General features: G+C 41.9%; 1 protein-coding gene across 2 annotated transcripts in view; it reads left to right on the top strand.

Moving 5' to 3' along the window:
* LOC125295807 (sodium channel protein type 4 subunit alpha B-like) overlaps positions 1-19414 on the top strand; it is a 105260-nt gene that overhangs the window by 46614 nt on the left and 39232 nt on the right. Inside the window, exons 17-20 of one of the 2 annotated variants that reach the window (XM_048245313.1) lie at positions 8288-8405; positions 10559-10713; positions 12585-12758; positions 13647-13769. In XM_048245313.1, the coding sequence (XP_048101270.1) occupies positions 8288-8405; positions 10559-10713; positions 12585-12758; positions 13647-13769 (570 nt within the window). Of the gene's footprint in view, positions 1-8284; positions 8406-10558; positions 10714-12584; positions 12759-13646; positions 13770-19414 lie in introns of both variants that reach the window. The other variant, XM_048245312.1, reaches the window with a different exon arrangement.

Raw genomic sequence — 19414 nt, 5'->3', positions numbered from 1 at the left:
ATGACCTCTAATAACATTTGTGTCACCCCTATGGCAATGGTGATAACTTGGCTAACTGTATTTGCTCATTTAAAATGATTAGCAATAAGTGCAAACATTGATGGTTCTGTGCAAAGCTCCCACAAACCACATGATCGCTTTAGTTTATGAACAAGACACTTGTTCATTTTTCTCACAGATCTCTGTTGTTCCTGTGCCGCCATGTTCCTGCCCCCAGAGTATAGTGTTTTTTGTACTGACAGTACTCGTGACCTCGAGAAACGGAGATCTATGTGAAAAATCGCCAGATTTCCCCTTTAAGGTCCTATAGTTTACTGTAATATGCTATGCTTATATTGCCTATGCTGCAGGGGCGGAGCTTGAGGGGGTGCGTCACGCCCCCGGCCCGGGACCCGCAGGGGGCCCGGTGCCAGGGCGCCCCTCCCCCACCTCCGGGTAAGGTGGGACGGGCCTCTCCCACGGCACAAGGCCGGAGGAGCTAAGATCATGCAAACGGTCTCTTTTCAATCATTTTCATCAGAGTGGGACATATTAGGCTTATAGGTTGCCCCAGTCAGGACGAGTTATGACTCATGGTTGCTGAAAAGTTTTGAAATTTACTTTGATGATTTAGTAGGTGTAAAATATTGAATAAAATGTTCTGCTGAATGACTGGCTTTATTTTAACTCTCATATTGAACTTTACGACGTGCAAATTTACAAAATTGGATCAACGATATTGTCTCCTACAGGCGTCAATGAGAGAACACTTACACTTAGCCTACATGATTTTGGTTTCGATTTTCTAATTGGAGTAAATCTTTGTGACAACACGTCATGATACATTTGATAATGTTTGATCGTTGTTTTGGTATGAAGCATATTTTACGTAGCCTAATGAATGCGCTCTAGAAAGTGAAAGTAGCCTAACCTAGGCCTATATGCGCTCTGTGTCTGAGCTGTCTGTGCATGTCCGCAATTTATTACGTTCCTCAAATGGAGAACACATCAATCCCATGGTATTTTTTGCCCTAAAATGCATGAAACATGCAAGTTCAAAATCCCGCCGGTAGCCACGTTACATCTCCGTTTCATATTTGCCTAGGCTACTAGCCTACAATAAATTGAACAAACTCAACTGACAACAGGTATATCTACTGATTCGGCTCATCATTGAGACTACAGAATACAGACTACAGAATACAGTACAACAAACTTCCTGTCTTTCTGAAGTTTAGTATACAGTGGGCAGTGCTTCGACTTGGCCAGCTTCACTCGCGGTCCGCGCGTGGGATCACGCGACTTTAATTTGTATTTTTCCAGTGAGGCGCTGCAACAACCCAAACAACCGTAGATGGCTCAAGTGAGCAGGGTGTCTCAGAAAAGAAATGGAGCCTGGAAAACCCTACACAGACTTCACTACAGACTTTAGCAGACTGGTTTAGAAATAATGTAATAGCCAGAAATATGCCTGCCCTGCCCTAATAAAGAAATATTTGGTTAACTGCGAAGTGAATCCCGTTTGCAGCCGTAGAGGCGCAGGGACAAATTAAACATTCTGGTTTTCTCCGAGTGCAACGATGATAGACAGACATCATTTGGACAAAATATAGAGTATTAACCTCCGTTGCTCAGCCAAATGCCTTCCTGTTACGTCCTGTTATCCGCGGAGTTACAGGCGATAAACGATTTTGATGGTCACAAGTTTACTTCATTAGGGACTGTTAGTTTATTTATTTAAGGGGCTACGGAGGAGTTTTGGGAGCATTAGTCCAAAAGAGCGTGACCCTCCCTCGCCAGCAATAAATTTTTCTATGACCCTCCAAAGTGATTATGAAAAAATCACTGTCAACTTTTCGGGTTTATAAGCCTACTGTATTTAACGTTTTCACATATTTGGCCATAAGCCGTTTTATCATAGGCTATCCGAAACCAAACTACAAAGGCCGAACACTTTAACAGGGGAATTATTTGGGCATGAATCATGCTGAGCGCTATTTAAGCTACCTTAGAATAATAAGGTACTATCTGCGTTTTGAGTAGGTACAACCGGGACGATTGAAACGGGGGCGAAAGAAACATTCCGGTTTTCTCCGAGTGCAACGATGATAGACAGTCATCATTTGGAAAAAACATGGAGCATATTAACCTCCGTTGCTCAGCCAAATGCCTTCCTGTTCGTCCTGGTATCCGCGGAGTTCTGGCGATAAACGATTTTTGATGGTCACAAGTTTACTTCATTAGCGGTTTATTTTTTTGGATTATTAAAGAGTGTTTTCCTTTAAAAGGTTTGACTTCGTGCTTATTCAGTAGAGCATTTAGTGCTCTCCCCAATTCAGACGTTCACATTGCATGTTTGTTTGTAATGGATGCAACATGAGATAGGCTATCGTTTGACAATGAGTTGTTAACAGAACCAAGACATATAGCCCAGCAGCAATCTAGGGACTGATCGTTATTTATTGAAGGGGCCACGGAGGAATTTTGAGTGCTTCAGTTGGAAGTTGCATGACCCTCTCTTGCCTGCTAGAAATTGTTCAATGACCCTCCGACAGAATTGTTAAAAAGACATGACCCTCCCCTGCCAATTGTCTTCCTCCCCGCGCCACAGCCACACACTTTGTGATAACATTCTTAAATCAATCTTTCCCGTGAGCTTGCATGCTACCAGTCCTTCCTTTTCAAATGTGTTTAGCCTGTTTGCACAATTTCACAAATAATCATATGTGATTAATAGTATGACAAATAATCCCTGTGCACGGGGACGAAACAATGCATGCCAACTTTTTCCGTGTTTATCACATTATTTTAACTTTCCCCGCTGTCTTGCCGTTTTAATGTTTTCCGTAGAATATCCCATATTTTAATACTCTCAAAACAGCCCTGCCATCGGGCCTGTGTCTGTGTTGTCCTGTTGCTACCCCTTGCCCTTCCAACGAAACAGATGTCTTCAAATCATCGTTTTCCTTGCTTGAAGGCGAACTTAGAGTGATGTTAACCTATTTAAGTTTAAAGGCTGATTGTCGTGAGAGCCGCGATTCATTGGCGCTTGCATGTTCGGCCTTATGTCTACGTGCGCACCTGAGGCTACTCAGCTGCAAGAGAAATAATTTCCCCTCTTTGTATGTTCACTGCAAGTTGGCCTACCATAACTTACCAACTCTGCACTGTAGACTGGCTATTTATATTTTTCTGTGAAATAAGCAAATGTATTTGTTCAACTTTATGAAGCAGAATTTTACGATGTCTTTGTCATGGGGAAGTGTTTTTCCCCATGCATTTATTCTAGGTTACTGTCAGTGACTGCCGTGAGAGAAGCGGGTTCTGTGTTTCGTTCATGTCAGTGACTGACGCGAGAGAAGCGGGATCTGTGTTGTGTTGTGTTGCGTTGCGTTATTTTATTTTCATTGGGCATACCGTGCGTGCGTCCCACAGCTCTTCAGTTCTGACAAAGCCAAAATTACTCCTTTTGAAACAATGAGTGCAGGAAGCGCGTTTGTATGGTTATATTGCTTGACGGGGGGTCCCAAGCAGCTTTCAGCCATAAGGCTACTTTGAGAACATTTCAATTCACCCGACACTAATATTCAAAATGTTGAAAACTATTTCGGCATAGCCTATAAAGCAGTTTAATTAAATGGAATGTTAGTTGTAAACAAACGAGCTACTTGGTGAGGCTTGGCCTCACAATCTTCGTGCCTTAGATGGCAGGAAAAATCTTCCGCGATAGGCCTATTAACTAACCACCCGATTCACGTTGGCTGGGGGGAAGGGGGGCCATCAGACAATTGTGCCCAGTTAATCCGGCCCTTCCCCCAAAAAATCACACCTTCCCACCTCTGACAGCTTAAAAGAAGTCAAGAGGACTCCTTACTCACAGACCTATTCACAAACCTGCAGTTTGAAATCCTATGCAGCTACAGGGGCTTCCAATCATGAGGAAGCAATTTTGCATTGTAGGCATAACTAACATGCAATAACGCCGCCAACAACAACCAAAACTAGGCTAATCATTGTCAACATGTAAATTAAATGTAACATTATTGTGAATCAAATTAAAATGTTCTCTTTTGCAAACGTAGGCATAGTAACAGAATAATTTAATAATGTTACAAGATACTACATCAATCCATTATGTTTCATTGGGCTACTAGGCTATTTGTTTTGCCTTGATTCATTTAGGCTAGGCCTTTTTATTCAGGGGCCATATTCACAAAGAATTTTAAGGCTAAACGTAGCTCTAACTGGCGAATTTAGGAGCAACTCCTAAAAAATAATGGGCGTGTCACTCCTAACTTTAGGACTCCTAATTTTTTTCACAAAAGTAATTCACGAAGCATTTTAGACCTAAAAAAGTAGCACCTAAGTCTGGGACAGCTTAAGTCGAGAGGACTCCTAACTCACTAAGACCTATTCATAAACAGCTTTTTTGTGGCATTTTACGTTCTATGATGTTTTGAAATAGCCTATGCAACAGGAGCTTCCAATCGCTAGGGAACAATTTTGCATTCATAAAAGGGATGCAATAACGCCACCAACAACAAAAAACTACTCATTGTTAACATGTAAATGAAATGTAACGTTTCATTGTGAATCAAATTAAAATGTTCTCCTCTTTGCAAACGTAGCCCTAGGGATATGGTGACAGATTAATTTAATAATGTTGCAAAGGTAGGCTACTGCATCAATCCATAGGCCTATGTTTCATTAGGCTACTAAGCTATTTGTTTTGCCTTACTCTTTATTCATTTAGGCTAGGCCTTTTTATTCAGTTATTAATCATCTTCCGTCCTTCGCAGACTACTTGTGTAGCGCACGCATTCTCTGACCTGTCACCTGTCAGTCATCATCGGAAGAGAGTGTTTGGAATTTCCAGCGTTACAATCGTCGTCCAGCCAATCAAGGTGGTCACTTCAGTCAAGCTTCGTGCATGAGTAATGGCGTCATCCATAGCCACGAAGACTCACTCCTAGTTTAGGAGTTGTCTGAAAGGCTTTGTGAATAACTTTTAAGAGAAAACTCCAATCTAAAATCTTTAAGTGCGATTTAGGAGTAGCCTACTCCTAGTAGTAAGATAAAAGCCTTTGTGAATAGCCTCCGGCCCCAGTTATTCATCATCTTCCGTCCTTGTGTAGCCGCGCATTCTGAGACCTGTCACTCATCATCGTAAAGGGAGGTGTTTGGAATCATGCCTGCATTACAATCATCAGCCAATCAGCCAATCAAGGTGGTCACACTTGCCAATTTACCCAAATTAATGGTCGAATATTACTGATGATCATTGTTATTAAAGAACATGCAGTGTCGTGGGGTACCAAAACATCTTGCTTTCGTAAAAAAATCATAACGCACATTCTGACGGGTCTGTTATTTACTGTAGGCTGCGCCAAACCACATGCCTTTATTTTTGGCAAGCCTGCATTCATTCATTCATTCAACCTTTATTTATTCTCGGAGGGTCATTGAGGGAAGCCCTCATTTTCAATGAAGCCGAAATTACAGAAGCGAAGCAAAACGCTCCACAAACAAGACAACATTCGAGGCCTTCTGTTGAAGAATTTTAAAAAAAGCCTGCGCTGACAGTAATCCTCCTGCCCCTGATAGGCCTACCACAGCTGTGGATAGTGTGGAATGTTCAAGTAATAACACAATCCAATGTGTGTCTCAATTGTCCCCATGACCACCTCACACATTTCTCTAGATTTTGCAACGAACTTACATGACACAATGCCATAAAATATGCCAGTTTTAGGACACAGAATAATGTTTGTAATGATACCAGGTAGGCCAGGTATTGTCGAAGGTGCATGGTGAAGTGAAATTCTTACTTTGGAAAACAAACATTTGCCGATATCATCGCCGATCATCAGAATATTGCAACAGATTCTGTGTTCTGGACTGCAGGTAACTTGTTAAGCCAGTGGTTATCAAACTTTTATTTCATTCCCCACTTTGATCAAGGGGCATGACTGATGATAGTGGAGATAACGTGTTATCCCAGGCTTTTGCAAGTCAGCATCTTCGACGGTAGTCTATTAAAAATATAAGTTTTCGATGTCCCAAACGGAGAGCCATACTTTATTGTTTTTAACGATCTCTATGCTACTCACAAAAATGTAGGCATGGGGACATGATGAAGTAGGTTATCCAACTGTCGTGTGTTAAATTATTGTGATTACGAGCCAGTGGTTTTCAAACATTATCATTGACTCGGACATCTAACTAAATGCAACAGGCTCATATCGTCCTCGCATTCGCAAAATGAGGACCAGTGTTTTGTCAAATTGCAAATAGCTATTCGTTTTAACTATTTTTTATGATAGTAGCCTATACAAAAAGCACTTCATACTATCTTAATCTTGGAATATGGGGAGGGAAGTGGCGCCTGCAGTCAGCCAAATATGAATGTAATTCTGCGGCATAAAGCAGATGTAATTGTTTATCGCATTACAAAAAATAAAATGACAATTGACTACATTGCAGTCAAGAAGTAGGGCAAATTAATTTCTGAAACCAAAAACGTGGGTCATAGTTGTCTAAGCCTCTATTAAGTAGCCTGTTAAAAAACGTCGCCAGATAGTATTAAATCGGCAACAACATTGTTTTCTGCAGAAGCCTACCCAAGGCTACAGATTAATTCTGAACAGTTATTTCTCTACTGGCTCAATTATCACACCACTGTTTTGATTTGCGTGAAGGCGTTAACCCCAACACTGACAATAATGTAGACAGCAAATTTCGATTTCGATTTTTCGTGTAGTCAAGCCTTAAGCCATACCCAAGTAGCCTAAATCGAGGTAATGTTTAATTATGCATGATTTATTTTGTTATTGAATTAAGTAGGCTGGGATTACTCTCGGCAACAATTATGTAAGGGACGGCAGGCAGAGCGATGTACAGTGGCAGAGCGGCGCACAGTGGCTGAAAGTGGTACTAAAGCTTCCGCGAGCTTCACGCCGCGTAATGCGCGAATGAAGTGGTCATTTGAAAGCGATGCCCACTGTAGTAGGCTTCATTTTGTAACATTTATAGAGAAATCGAGGGGAAGTGAAATTAGAAATTAGAATCGTTGGAAATTGAAAACACATACAAAAAAATATTCGGGCTTTTGAAAGAGATTCGGGCTTGAGCCCCGAAACCACACCCTCGCCCGCCAATGCAACCACCCAGCAGTAACTTCTGCATTCAGTGAGATTTGCACCGCCCTAATTTTATTTTTGACTCTTCCCGTCACCGTTGCAACCTCTGAGCGCTCATTCTCCAAGTTAAAGGAGAATTCAGGTGTGATATTGACTTAAAGTGTGACTTAAAGAAAATAATTCTGTGGAAATGCATGGATTCCAGTTTCTTCCAGTAGCAGCAACTAGAATCCATGCATTTCCACGGAATTATTTTTGGAATCTGATCCCTTATCATACCTGTTCATTCTTACTTTCGTCGCCGACTTATACGTGACTAAATTCAAGATGGCTGCAAACGCTAAACTTTGTGAAGATACTGTCTGTATAAATCGTATTGTAAGTAAACTACCAGTGCTTTTTCAAAGTTCTCAATGTCTCGTTTTAAATGTCAGGGCCCTCGGAAGTCTACCAATGAAGTGTGGAGATACATTGAGCCTCGTAAATGGTGTAAAACAGTGATTTATTTGCATGGCTAGCCCGATGCCGAAGCACCACTATTGAAAAAGCTGTTGGTAGCATCGGCTAACTAAGCTTGCAGATTTTTGGAGTGCAGGGGACAAGCCGAGATAGGCTATGAGACATACATTCACACTCATTATCATGTTTCAACACACTTTAGGTCAATATCACACCGGAATTCTCCTTTAAAGATCATTAAAACCCACCAGAGAATGAGAGAGCAAAGAAAATGGACATACACAGAGCATCGTGGACAAGTTCGCGGAGCGCAAGGCTCGTCGTATGCCCTTCAAATAGTGTTGCGTATTATTGTTGTTTTATTATTAGGGGTCATGTAGCCTAATGTTTTTGTTGTTCTCTTGGTTACACTTCATGTACGTTCGATGGACTTCAAAATTACATAGTTGCTCTCCGTGGCGCTGACGCTTGTTAGACCCGCTGTTGCGGTCATTTGTGGCCTACGTTGTAAAATTATGTTATGATGAGTTTACTAAATGGCCCGGTCATGTTCCCCGCCCCCGGCCCGGCTCTGACTTGTTCCGCCACTGCTATGCTGTACTGTACTGTTATATTATCACAAATATTTTACAAGTTACAGTTGACTTGACAACCCATGCTGCTGGCCTCAGAGTATTAAATGTTTGGTGTCTGTCTCCATGTTACAGCAGGAGGATCATGCAGATAACTGTTCAAAAAGCAGTATGGTGGACAAGGGTCCTGCTATAAAGGAGATGAAGGAAGAGAAAAGGGCGGACTTGCCTCAGCCTCAGGAGTGCCTCACCGAGAGTAAGTCCCACAGTCACTAGCGATGTGATAAATATGCGTCCAGTTGTCCATTCTGTGTTCCTAATGCATAACGGTACATTATATGACCGCCACATGGTGTCATCACCATACTAAAAAGTAACCAAAACTAATGAGATTGGAGGGTGAAGATGGGAATACTGTTTGCAATGCAAATGTCACTGTGGCTCTTATTGTCTGGAATATTACAGTGTATTAAAGGTCATCTGTATAACGTTTTCAGTTGTTTGTTAACAAAATCAACATTTCCCATAATAAATGTGGCGCCATTCATGTTTAATTACCACCACTACCAAATCGAAGCATACCTATTGGCTTAGAAATCCTCATTTACATCAACATAGTGCAGTGTCGACTCACCATGTACATGCGCCATTTTAAAATAACAGTGGCCAGCAAGGGACATATGCGAAATACAGCTCAGTCTTTGGCGTCTGCATGCATAGAAAAAACATTAGCTTGAATCTGCAGAATTTCCTTACATTCAGCAATGTAAGTTACGAACCCATTTTCTAAGTCATAAATAACAATCCGACATTGAAATTGTATTTTCCAACGAAAAAGATAAAGAGAAAATTGTTTGATCTGTCACCATCTCACTTGATCTCTGGTTTCTAGACCCAGAGACAGCTGACAAGCTAACCTAACATAGTTTTGCTAGAACTAGCAGACTACCACAAAGTTGCTGAACGTGTGTTATTACAATATACAAGTGTAACCAAAGTCCTTAGCTGCTACCTAGCTAGCGAACATAACAAGCCGTTCCCATTCCCTTTCCGTTTACTGTGCTAACGTTAGCTAGCTCGATTAACAGACAAAAAGAAACAAAAAGAGTGTTTCATTGGCATCACACACAAGCAATGGCAATAAAATAGTACACAAAACTTTATTAATATCTTGTTATCGCTTATTCAGAGAGAGGTTTATGCTTTGACGTGCCTAGGAGTCCAGAACTAGTACCAGTTTTGATGTGTGACTGCTCCCGTTCTTAACAAGGCAGCGCTTGACATGTTGGTTGCTATATAACTCCTAACCACACAGGGAGGCTTTAATGGTGTGTAAAGCCTTAACAACTTTGTGACGGTCTAGCTACGACCGCACATGACTGGTGAACTGTCAGCAATCGTCCTCTACACATCAGCTGATATTTGTGCACACACACACACACACAACACACACTCGTACATGGGCCATTGCTATGTGGCTAGCACTTTTAAGATGTGTAAGAAACAACACAACACGGAGCTATTAGCAATGGTGGCACATTTATTGTTTGTCTGAATTAGACACAAGTTTGAATGTTTGTCAACCGATAGCTACCGATTCGCGTTCATGGCGTCCTCTCGTTCCAGCTTCTGAAGGTCCGGTGGCAAAGGAGGGCCGACTGCATCGCATGGACTGTTTATTGTTTCCGGGCGGTATTGGACCGTTCCATTAGGTTAATTGATTGTGGGGTATTTCGAGACGGAACTGATCAAGCCGCATCGATGATTAGTCTTTCCACATGTAACCAAGTTTATTATTTAACAATGTATTTAGCTCATTCTGCTAGTGACAAATTATATATATTTATGCTTGTGGCCCAGGGTCTGTCTTGTCTATTGTGTGTTAATTGATTGTTTAGTGTTTACCTGTCTATGTTAAATGGTGCTGGCCACCAGGTATATGTTCCCCTCTGTCTAGTCTTGTCTTATCTGGCCTATGTGATGTGTAGGGTACTGTGAGTACTATGACTGTTACAATGCTGCTGTATTTTGATTAGAAGCTAAAGCAGATCTTTCATACTGGTTCAATCTCGCAAGATTAGATGCTAAAGCAGATTTTTCATACTGGTTCAACATCACAATTTTGGAAGATTATTATTAACATTTTTCTGTGCATTTTTCTATGGACTCTTCTGCTTGGTTGTTCGAGCCAAGCCGAATAATAAATTACTGTCCATCTTCACTACTGTATCTGCTTCTTTGGCCACACCCACATTTGTTAATGGTAACTTCCGCTCGGTTCCATTACAAACTTATTAACAACCTAATTATAAATCATTTATAAACCCTTTAGAATTGTATATTTTTGTGGTACCTTCAGAAAGAGCATTTACAAAGCCCCCTCTTCTCTTTCTTGTTCCCTGCTCACAGATTGTATCCACTGCTGTCCTTGCCTGGCCCTCGATATCACCCAGGGTAAAGGGAAATCCTGGTGTACCTTTCGGCGCACATGCTATTCCATAGTGGAGAACAAGTACTTTAAGGGCTTCATTATTTTTGTGATCCTGCTCAGCAGTGGTGCTCTGGTAAGCTGGGATTTAAATATCATCATTACACATTTGAGTTAGATTCAGAAACAGTTTATTGGCCAAGTGTATCGATACACACATTATCTACTCTTCATATTGGCACATGCAATAAATCTGGCTCGAGTTATTTGTCAAGAATACCATACATGTATGCTAATGCTACTGTTGTCTGAATGGACAAATTGGATATTCCCTGTAATTTTCAACTTGTCATCGGAAATGCCCACAATCAACCTTTTCACATTTACATGACGTAAGCAAAGCGCAGCACAAGCGGCATTTTGTCGCTTTGCCGCTCTTGCATGTGCCGCGGCCGAAGTTTGACCATGTTGAACTTTGACGGCGGCGCGCTGTAAATCATAGGTATTTTGCGCTGAGCCCGGCACCAAGCACAACAAAAATCTTTGGAACATTACCTCAAACAAGACCAACCTAGCGGCGAGCGCAGCACATGCTTAACGTCTCGTGTCCATTATTGCGTCAAAGCCCACCGCGCCGCACATAGCCCATTGATTTAAGTATGGAGAGCGGCAAGGCGTGGTTTACGCTTGCCATTCAAACAGAGGCGGTGCATTGGGCTCTGCTGAACTTTATGCTAATGAAAGTACATCTTCGGTAAACAAGTTCTGTCCTTTGCTCTAGTCTACAATAGCCTGCCAGAAATATTTGTTCCGCCTGATAATCGTGTTGGTTTCATGAAAATATGTTAAGCTATATAGTGGCGAAGCCATTAAGTTTAGAACAAGTTCGCCACTGCACCCTATCAAAAAGACCTTGTTGGCGACTTAAACCAAGACAGAAGGTCCTTTGACGAACCATGTCAGTGATATTTGTGAGTGTTTCAATAAAATATGTTAACAGTAGTAGGCTACCTCCACTTTTGTAGCCTATGTTAGCTGGCATTGTGTAATTAAATAAAATAAAATGTTACACCATACACTTTAGCCTATACGTGCCCACAAGCGGCGACGGGAGAGAGGGTTAGGCGTCAGCAAGCGTCTACGCGCCGCAATAATGGACACGTACCGTAAGGCGGCGTTCAGACTGACACGTTTTTTACCTCCAGGCGCTCAAATTAAAATGTTTCCCTATGGAACGTTGCGACTGACCGTTACAACGAACCTTGCGTTTATAAAAACTTGAGACGCTCAGCCGTGGCCTACTGGTTAGCGCTTCAGACTTGTAACCGGAGGGTTGCCGGTTCGAACCGCAACCAGTAGGCACGGCTGAAGTGCCCTTGAGCAAGGCACCTAACCCCTCACTGCTCCCCGAGCGCCGCTGTTGTTGCAGGCAGCTCACTGCGCCAGGATTAGTGTGTGTTCACTTTGTGCTGAGTGTGTTTCATTAATTCACGGATTGGGATAAATGCAGAGACCAAATTTCCCTCACAGGATCAAAAGAGTATATATACTTATACTTATACTTAATTAAAAAATAGACTTTGCATAGAGGTCGCATTTTTTTCAACAATTGGTCGTTGCTTAGCTGCCTACCTTAACTAAGTCAGGGAGCTAGCGATTTAGCTAAATACAACATATCATATCAGCAACATGTACACTATCAATTTATACTTTGCATGTTTTAAACACTCACTACTTTAGAATACTCGTGTTTCGGAGGTGAAAATTCATGTCAGTGTGAACTAAGCTGCCTAATAATGCAAGCTTGTATTATATACCATGCATTTACAGTGCTGTTTGGATGGTTGCTTTAATTTTGGAAATCAAATCCAGTATGTAACATTGTCGTTGCGGGTGGGAGCATGACACTTTTCGTGACACACTGACAATTGACAATGGACTGTACGAAATCTGATTGTTTATTGGGAAATTACCCATAGTGTTAATATATTGTATGCTATTTCACAGGCCTTTGAGGACATCTACATTGCAGAAAGACAAACCCTTAAGATCATTCTGGAGTATGCCGATCAGGTGTTCACATGTATCTTCATCGTGGAGATGCTCCTCAAATGGGTAGCTTATGGCTTCAAAGTATATTTTACCAATGCCTGGTGCTGGCTGGACTTCCTCATTGTTGATGTAAGTGTTATTTGAAGCTGAATATTGGCATATTTATTTTAGGGCTGCAGCTTACAATGATTTTCAGAATTGAATAATGTTATTTATTTTCTTGATTCATTAATTACTTGCTTGTCTTATAATATGTCAGAGAATTGTGGAACATTACGTCCGGAATTGCCTTGTTTTGTCCACATATATTCAGTTTACCATTATGAGTAAAATAAACCAGAAAATATATGAATTTGGGAAGCTGGGATCAGAGAAGTTTTAGTTTTTTTTATTTCCAATCGACTACCAAAATAACTGGTGATTAATTAAATAGTAGACAACGAATAAATTAATTGTTGCAGCACTAGTTTAGTTAGTGTGTTCTCTATTGAAACAAGACTATATTTCCACTCTGTAACATTTCGGGTCGAGTTACATGGATACTCTTTAAGACACACTGGTTGTACCAACCACACCCTCAGTGCAGCATAAAGCACCAGTGGATGGGACTAGTGCTTCATATTCAGTATGTTTATATGACACTCGGAAAAATATAATTATTTTTATGTTAGGCTGACCAAAAACTTTTTAAATGCATGTAAATATGTTAGTCCGACTGACATCAGGCAAAATCAAAGTTTTTTGGCCAGACTAACACACCCAGGTCGAATAGCTCCTGCATTCAGTATTTTTTAACTGGTGGGTCGGGACCCAAATTACGAGTTAATAAAAAGGATACTGTACATACCCTTCTCTTCTCGGATCGTGCAATAACTAATCTGAAACCGCTCCCTTTTTAGCCAGAAAACTTGCCAAACATCTTTTGTCTGTTAAGGTGTGTTTTGTTCTCTATCCTATAGTTGCTTTGGCTGTTAACCAGGTTATCTGTTATCCACTCTTAACTCTGTCTTATCTTAGGTTTCCATTATCAGACTGATGGCCAACATCCTGGGTTACTCAGAGCTGGGGGCAATGAAGTCCTTAAGAACCCTCAAAGCCCTGAGACCCCTCAGAGCCCTCTCCAGATTTGAAAACATGAGGGTGAGTTTTGGAAGTAGGATACTTGTTGTGAAACTTGTGACTTATACCGAAAAATCGCTAAGATTGCCCTGAAGTACAAAACAACAAATCAATCACAATAGCAAATCACAAAAGACAACGACAAATAGGAAAACACAATAACAAAATATAGCCGCAAGCGGCAATGGCGGGTCCAAGCACCTTCGGTCAACCCGTGACATTTCGGAACCCAAGAAAGCACCGACGTGGTGCGTTTGTGAACTGTGCATAGTTGATGTGTGTGCTATTCGTTTTTGCGTGTTATTTTTTAGCACATTTACTTGCCTGGCCAGGTGGGGGCGCCATGCAAGGCAGGCCCATTGGGCGTCATCATAATCATGATATATATTAACCTGAGAAATTTTAGACCATTACTTTTAAGCAAAGAACATTTCTGGCACATTTCCTGTTTGGACAGATGGTGGTGCTATGCTAGGCATGTGAATTACACACGTGAATATCATCACAATAATATCCAATATTTTATAAAGTTTCAGATTAATCAGTTAAGGCATTGTCCATTTCTGGCACATTTCCTGCTTGGCCAGGTGGTGGCGCAGACAGGCCCATTGAGAGTCTGGATGTCATCATAATCATAATATCTATTAACCTGAGAAGATTCAGACCATTCATTCAATGCACTGTGACTTTATGACACATTTCCTGTTTATGTGGTGAGATATTAAAACCAGCCGCGGGCGGTTCATATGGGCAGGTCGGGCAACGCCCTACTAAAAAATCATCCACCCAAAAAAGTAGTTCCTCCTCAATAAATAATTGTTGCATGTCAATTAATACTTTAAATTAATGTATTATTATCATGTTTCTGTGCATTTATTTATCATGTATCTGTGCAACTATTTCTGATCCTTGAAAGTTTGAGTTTTAAAATAGATATTCGCTGTGCTGTATTGGGACAGGACAGCTCAACGACCGCATTAGTCAGTAGATTTATGGTATGCAGTCAGCGCTAACAGAGGCTCATATGGGCAGAAATGAGTCTGCCCCCACGGTCATATTTTGTTGCACTGTAACACTCACACATTAGTCCACCACATTAATGTAGCCTACTTAAACAGATAAACAAAATGGCAAGCAGCATGGCTAGCAGTATGGCACCTGCTGTGTCAACAGTGTTGGGGAGTAACGGAATACATGTACCGGCGTTACGTATTCAGAATACAAATTATGAGTAACTGTATTCCGATACAGTTACAAGTTAAATAGTTGGTATTTAGAATAGTTACCTTGTTGAAATCAATGGATTATTCACTCTCTAAATAAATTAAGGCAACTCCATTTCCCAGAAGCTCCTGAAAGCAATCTATGATGAAATTGTTTCCATGTTTAAATCCAAGCCCCGCTGTCTTGCACTAGCCTCAAAACGCAGCCAGCGTGCATAATGGACGTGTCATCGGAGACCCTGAAATGACTGTTTGACAAATTAGGAGTAAAGTAAGTGGAGGTAACTCCTGTTCCTCACTGATCGCGGTTCCTGATGTCTGTTCAAAGGATATTTTACCAAGTATTAATAGCTCAGGCTACTTCGGCCAATCGGTTACACAGTTTGCTAATCAATAAAAGCCTAGTTCTACAATTAAACCAATTGGGTAATTGCATTGTTTCAAAAATTAGTGAAATACGTTTGGCATGACCAGATATTTTAAAAATAATTTAAATAACACAAGACAACAATATAAGGAACGGGCTCGATCGGAGCAGCCAGGTTTTCTCTTGTGATCCTTCACATCGAAAGCGACATTACGGCCAACCAGATGAGGCATGCAGGATTCAAAAAATGAAAATTACTAGTATGGACATCTTTCCGTGCCAACGTTGCAATAAAGGCTGCCTAAATGCCATGTATATAAATGTCATGTCAGCTTACTAATTGATTTTGCGTTGTGTGTAGGTTTGGACTTTTTATTTCACTTAGTTTAAACAGCAAAGTGGCGAAGCCTTGTTCACCTGTTTGGAACTGGCTGGTGAATGTGACGCGCATAGGCCTGGCTAGATGTCCTTTTTTGTGCATCTAGGCCTACTGATCGCTGTGGATTACTTTTTTTCGTTTCATTGGATTACAGCAAAATATGCGTGATTGCGCTTCGTTTCTGCGATTGGAGAGGCATCAGATTGTGAGTGAACACTTCCTTTGAGTCTTTGAGTTCTCGCTATGATTTAAGTCTGCCCTGCACTCAATAGCCTACAGTTTGGAGTTTACTTGCTTTGCCTTTGTAGAATCGAATTGAGTTTTCAATGACTCGTTCTCCTTAAAGCTAAGCATACATGAACCGAAGCATCTTGTTATTTAAACCTCCACTCTGCCAGGTGGCTCGCATGCCAGCAGCACTCTTGAGGCGTCAGAGGTTTACCAACGATCCACAAGCACAGCTAACTGGCATCCGTTACACTAGGCTATATAGTTTGTTTTTAATAGCAAACAGAAATGTCAAGATGGCAACAGGTCATTACATTCTTTAATCGACAAAATATGATTGTAGCCTACAAAATATTCAATCAATGTGGCGCAAATGAGGCTAGAGGCGGTGGATTAATTTATCAAAAGTGAGCAGCAACCATGATAGGCTAAGCCCCAAATGTTTTCAACTGCTAGGCGACACCCCTGTCTATTGCGTTTCAAGACAACCGTGCTGCATTGGATTTCATAAGGACAAATTGTTAAATTGTTACAATGTAATTATATATATATCTTTATTTAGCATGTTTGTTTTCTCCATTTCTGCTCATGCTGTGTACCCCAAGTGGTAGGCCAGGTCTTAGCTGCTACAATTATTATTATTTTTTTGTCTGCCCTCCCGGCTCGAATGTCAAACTCCGCCTATGTCATTTGCGTTCCACCTGTCATATGCGCCCCTCACTTGTACTGGGTTGATGCCACCGAAAAATCTCACAGGCACACCTTAATTATAATTTCTGGCTACGCCCTTAAAGTAGCCTATTTATTTTGTTTGTTTTAATTAGCCTAGTCGCCTGCTGTAGTTTTAGTGGTGACTTTACATTCTCCTATGTGGACCTAACACTTCAGCCATTTGAAACAGAAGAACACACCAGAATAGGCCTGTTTAGTAGGCCTAAGCAGGATTTGATGGCCGCCTTCCTGGGGTCATCCCTATGTTCCCCGGGTCCTATCTTCCCCGCTCGGGGTTAGGGTTAGGATTATGGTTATGGTTAGGGTTCTAAAAAAGGGTCCTATGTTCCCCGGTCCCATACAAAGTGGCGAACATAGGTACGCTCCTGCATTCCTACACTTATAAAATGCAATTTAATGCGGAAGTAATCTAAGTATTCAGAATACGTTACTCAGATTGAGTAACGTAACGTAATACGTTACATATTACATTTTTGGCCATGTATTCTGTAACGGAATACGTTTTGAAAGTAACCCTCCCAACACTGTGTGTCAAACACTGTAAAAATCCATTTGAACGACTGAAAGTAGAGAAGTTAGCAATCAAGAACCTTAGCCCAGACAGCCCAGACGTTAAAATAACACAGAAAACTAAGGACCATAAGCGGAGGGAGCGGGGGCAGGGGGCCAGTCGCTTCGGGCCCACGACCGCAAACGGGGCCCACTTTTGGCCAAATCTATCTTGATTGATTAATTGTTATATTTACCGATGCTTATTTGTACTGATTGCTGGGGGAAAATAATAATGAAAAATGCTACTAAAGATGCCACTGGTCCGTAGAGTGCGCTCACAATGGGAGTTCGTCTGTCATGCTGCAAATTAAATAGCCTGCACTCTCCCTCTCGCTACACTGTTGCGTTTTAAAAGCGAAACTGATGCCACAACCGGTCTGGGTTTGCCTGAAGTAGCCTATGCTACAGGCTGCATTTATTACAGAAAATCAGCGACATAGCATGTAGGTCTAGTCTACACTGTGCCTATTTAGAGACAGGAGCATAGGCCTAAGCCTGCCGCGACAATAGCAGTCACTATCAGGCGCGCCAGCAGGAATGAATGGTAAGCGCAGTAGCGCACCATACACCTCCGCACGCAACAAAACATTGAAAGGCTTAATAATATTTGTCCGTTTCCTGGTTTCGTTTGTGCATTGGTCACCTAAAAAGTAGCCTAGTACAAAATCCATATGCAATATACAACAACAACGCCTAATAACGACCTATTCATTTGGACAACTTTATACGGCCCTATAAAGGGTAAAGTTACCTTTAGTTTTGTTCTAGTTTACCGTTGTGTATGGTTGGTTTTAAACAGCGTTCGCGCTTTAACATCAGTGAACATTATTCAGTATAATCCAGATGTAATGTAACGTTTTGACAAGCATTTTGCCTACCTTGTTCATCTGAAATAACTCCTAGTTTTGCTGCCTCCATCCTTTGCTACCTCCACCCTTTCATTGTTTCCAAAAAACGTTCCATAATAGCCTTGAAGTCTTGAGTTAGTGAATTAGCTTAACATTGTGTGTTGATAACAGGCAACCATAGTAAAAGAAAGCAACAAGTAGCCTAGCCCACAACTTAATTGCTGCGTGCGTTTGTTAGGCTATTATTCCCTCTCCTGCTCAAACAAAAAGTGTGTATATTAAAGTTGATTTTGACAACGTGTTTACAAATTTTGAAGAAAATTGTAATAGCCTATTGTCGAGCAGTTAATGGGATACTGCACAGTTGTGCAGTGGACATAAACAAAATGCCTCAGCCTCTAATAAGCACAATATGAAGTGGACTAAATAAAAACATGATGTTGGGATAAACACCGACAGGGGCCCACTAAAGATCGTTGCACCCCCTATAGTGAACCATTAGCTCCGCCCCTGCTAAGGACAGAGGGAAGATTTACGCCAGGACCTTTTCCCGAACCTGGTATCAGAAAAAGAAGTGGCTAAGTGGTTGCTCAACAAAGAATACAGTATTGTTGTGAGCAAGTATGCTTGTGCGCCCCAGTCTCTTATCCGGCACGCTGGTAGCCAGACCCAGAGGCTGCGAAAAGACAAAAACACGCAGAAAACAGTTACCGGAGAGCGTGCGGAACTGTATGGAAAAAAAGTGGAGACAGCGAGCCGCCGGATTTGGTTGGCTAGCATTCAGGATGATTGCATTTTCGGCCTAGACGTGCTAGAGAAATGGGGGGCTGTGATGGACATTTCCTGGTTCACACTACACTTGGGGACGAGCAGCGTAGTGACTCCTACCCGCTCCCCCGCATTGACGATGCACTGGACAGCATTGCCGGCTCCTGCTGGTTTAGCTCGCTGGACTTACGCAGTGGCTGCTGGCAGATTGAGCTAGCCCGGAAGCTCGGCCGAAGACCGCGTTTACCATCGGGCAAGGGCTGTGGCAGTTCCGGGTACTTCCGTCGGCCTATGCAACGGGCCAGCGAACTTTGAGCGGCTGATGGAGCGTGTCCTGGCGGGCATTCCACAAACTTGCTGCGTGGTTTACCTGGACGACATCCTGTGTCATGCAACAGACTTCACCGGTGCCATAGGACATCTGGAGAAGGTTTTCGACGCCATACGGGGTGCTGGGCTCAAACTGCACCCGAAAAAGTGCCACCTGTTCCGGAGGCAAACCGGGTTCCTGGGCCATGTCGTTGGGGCCGCCGGAGTGGCCACCGACCCAGCTAAGGTGGAGACGGTGA

The sequence above is a fragment of the Alosa alosa genome, chromosome 6 (assembly GCF_017589495.1).
Source record: "Alosa alosa isolate M-15738 ecotype Scorff River chromosome 6, AALO_Geno_1.1, whole genome shotgun sequence".
In the NCBI taxonomy this organism is placed as follows: Eukaryota; Metazoa; Chordata; class Actinopteri; order Clupeiformes; family Clupeidae; genus Alosa; species Alosa alosa.
Note: the sequence above shows the minus strand (reverse complement) of the source record. Positions and strands in the feature narration are given on the sequence as shown.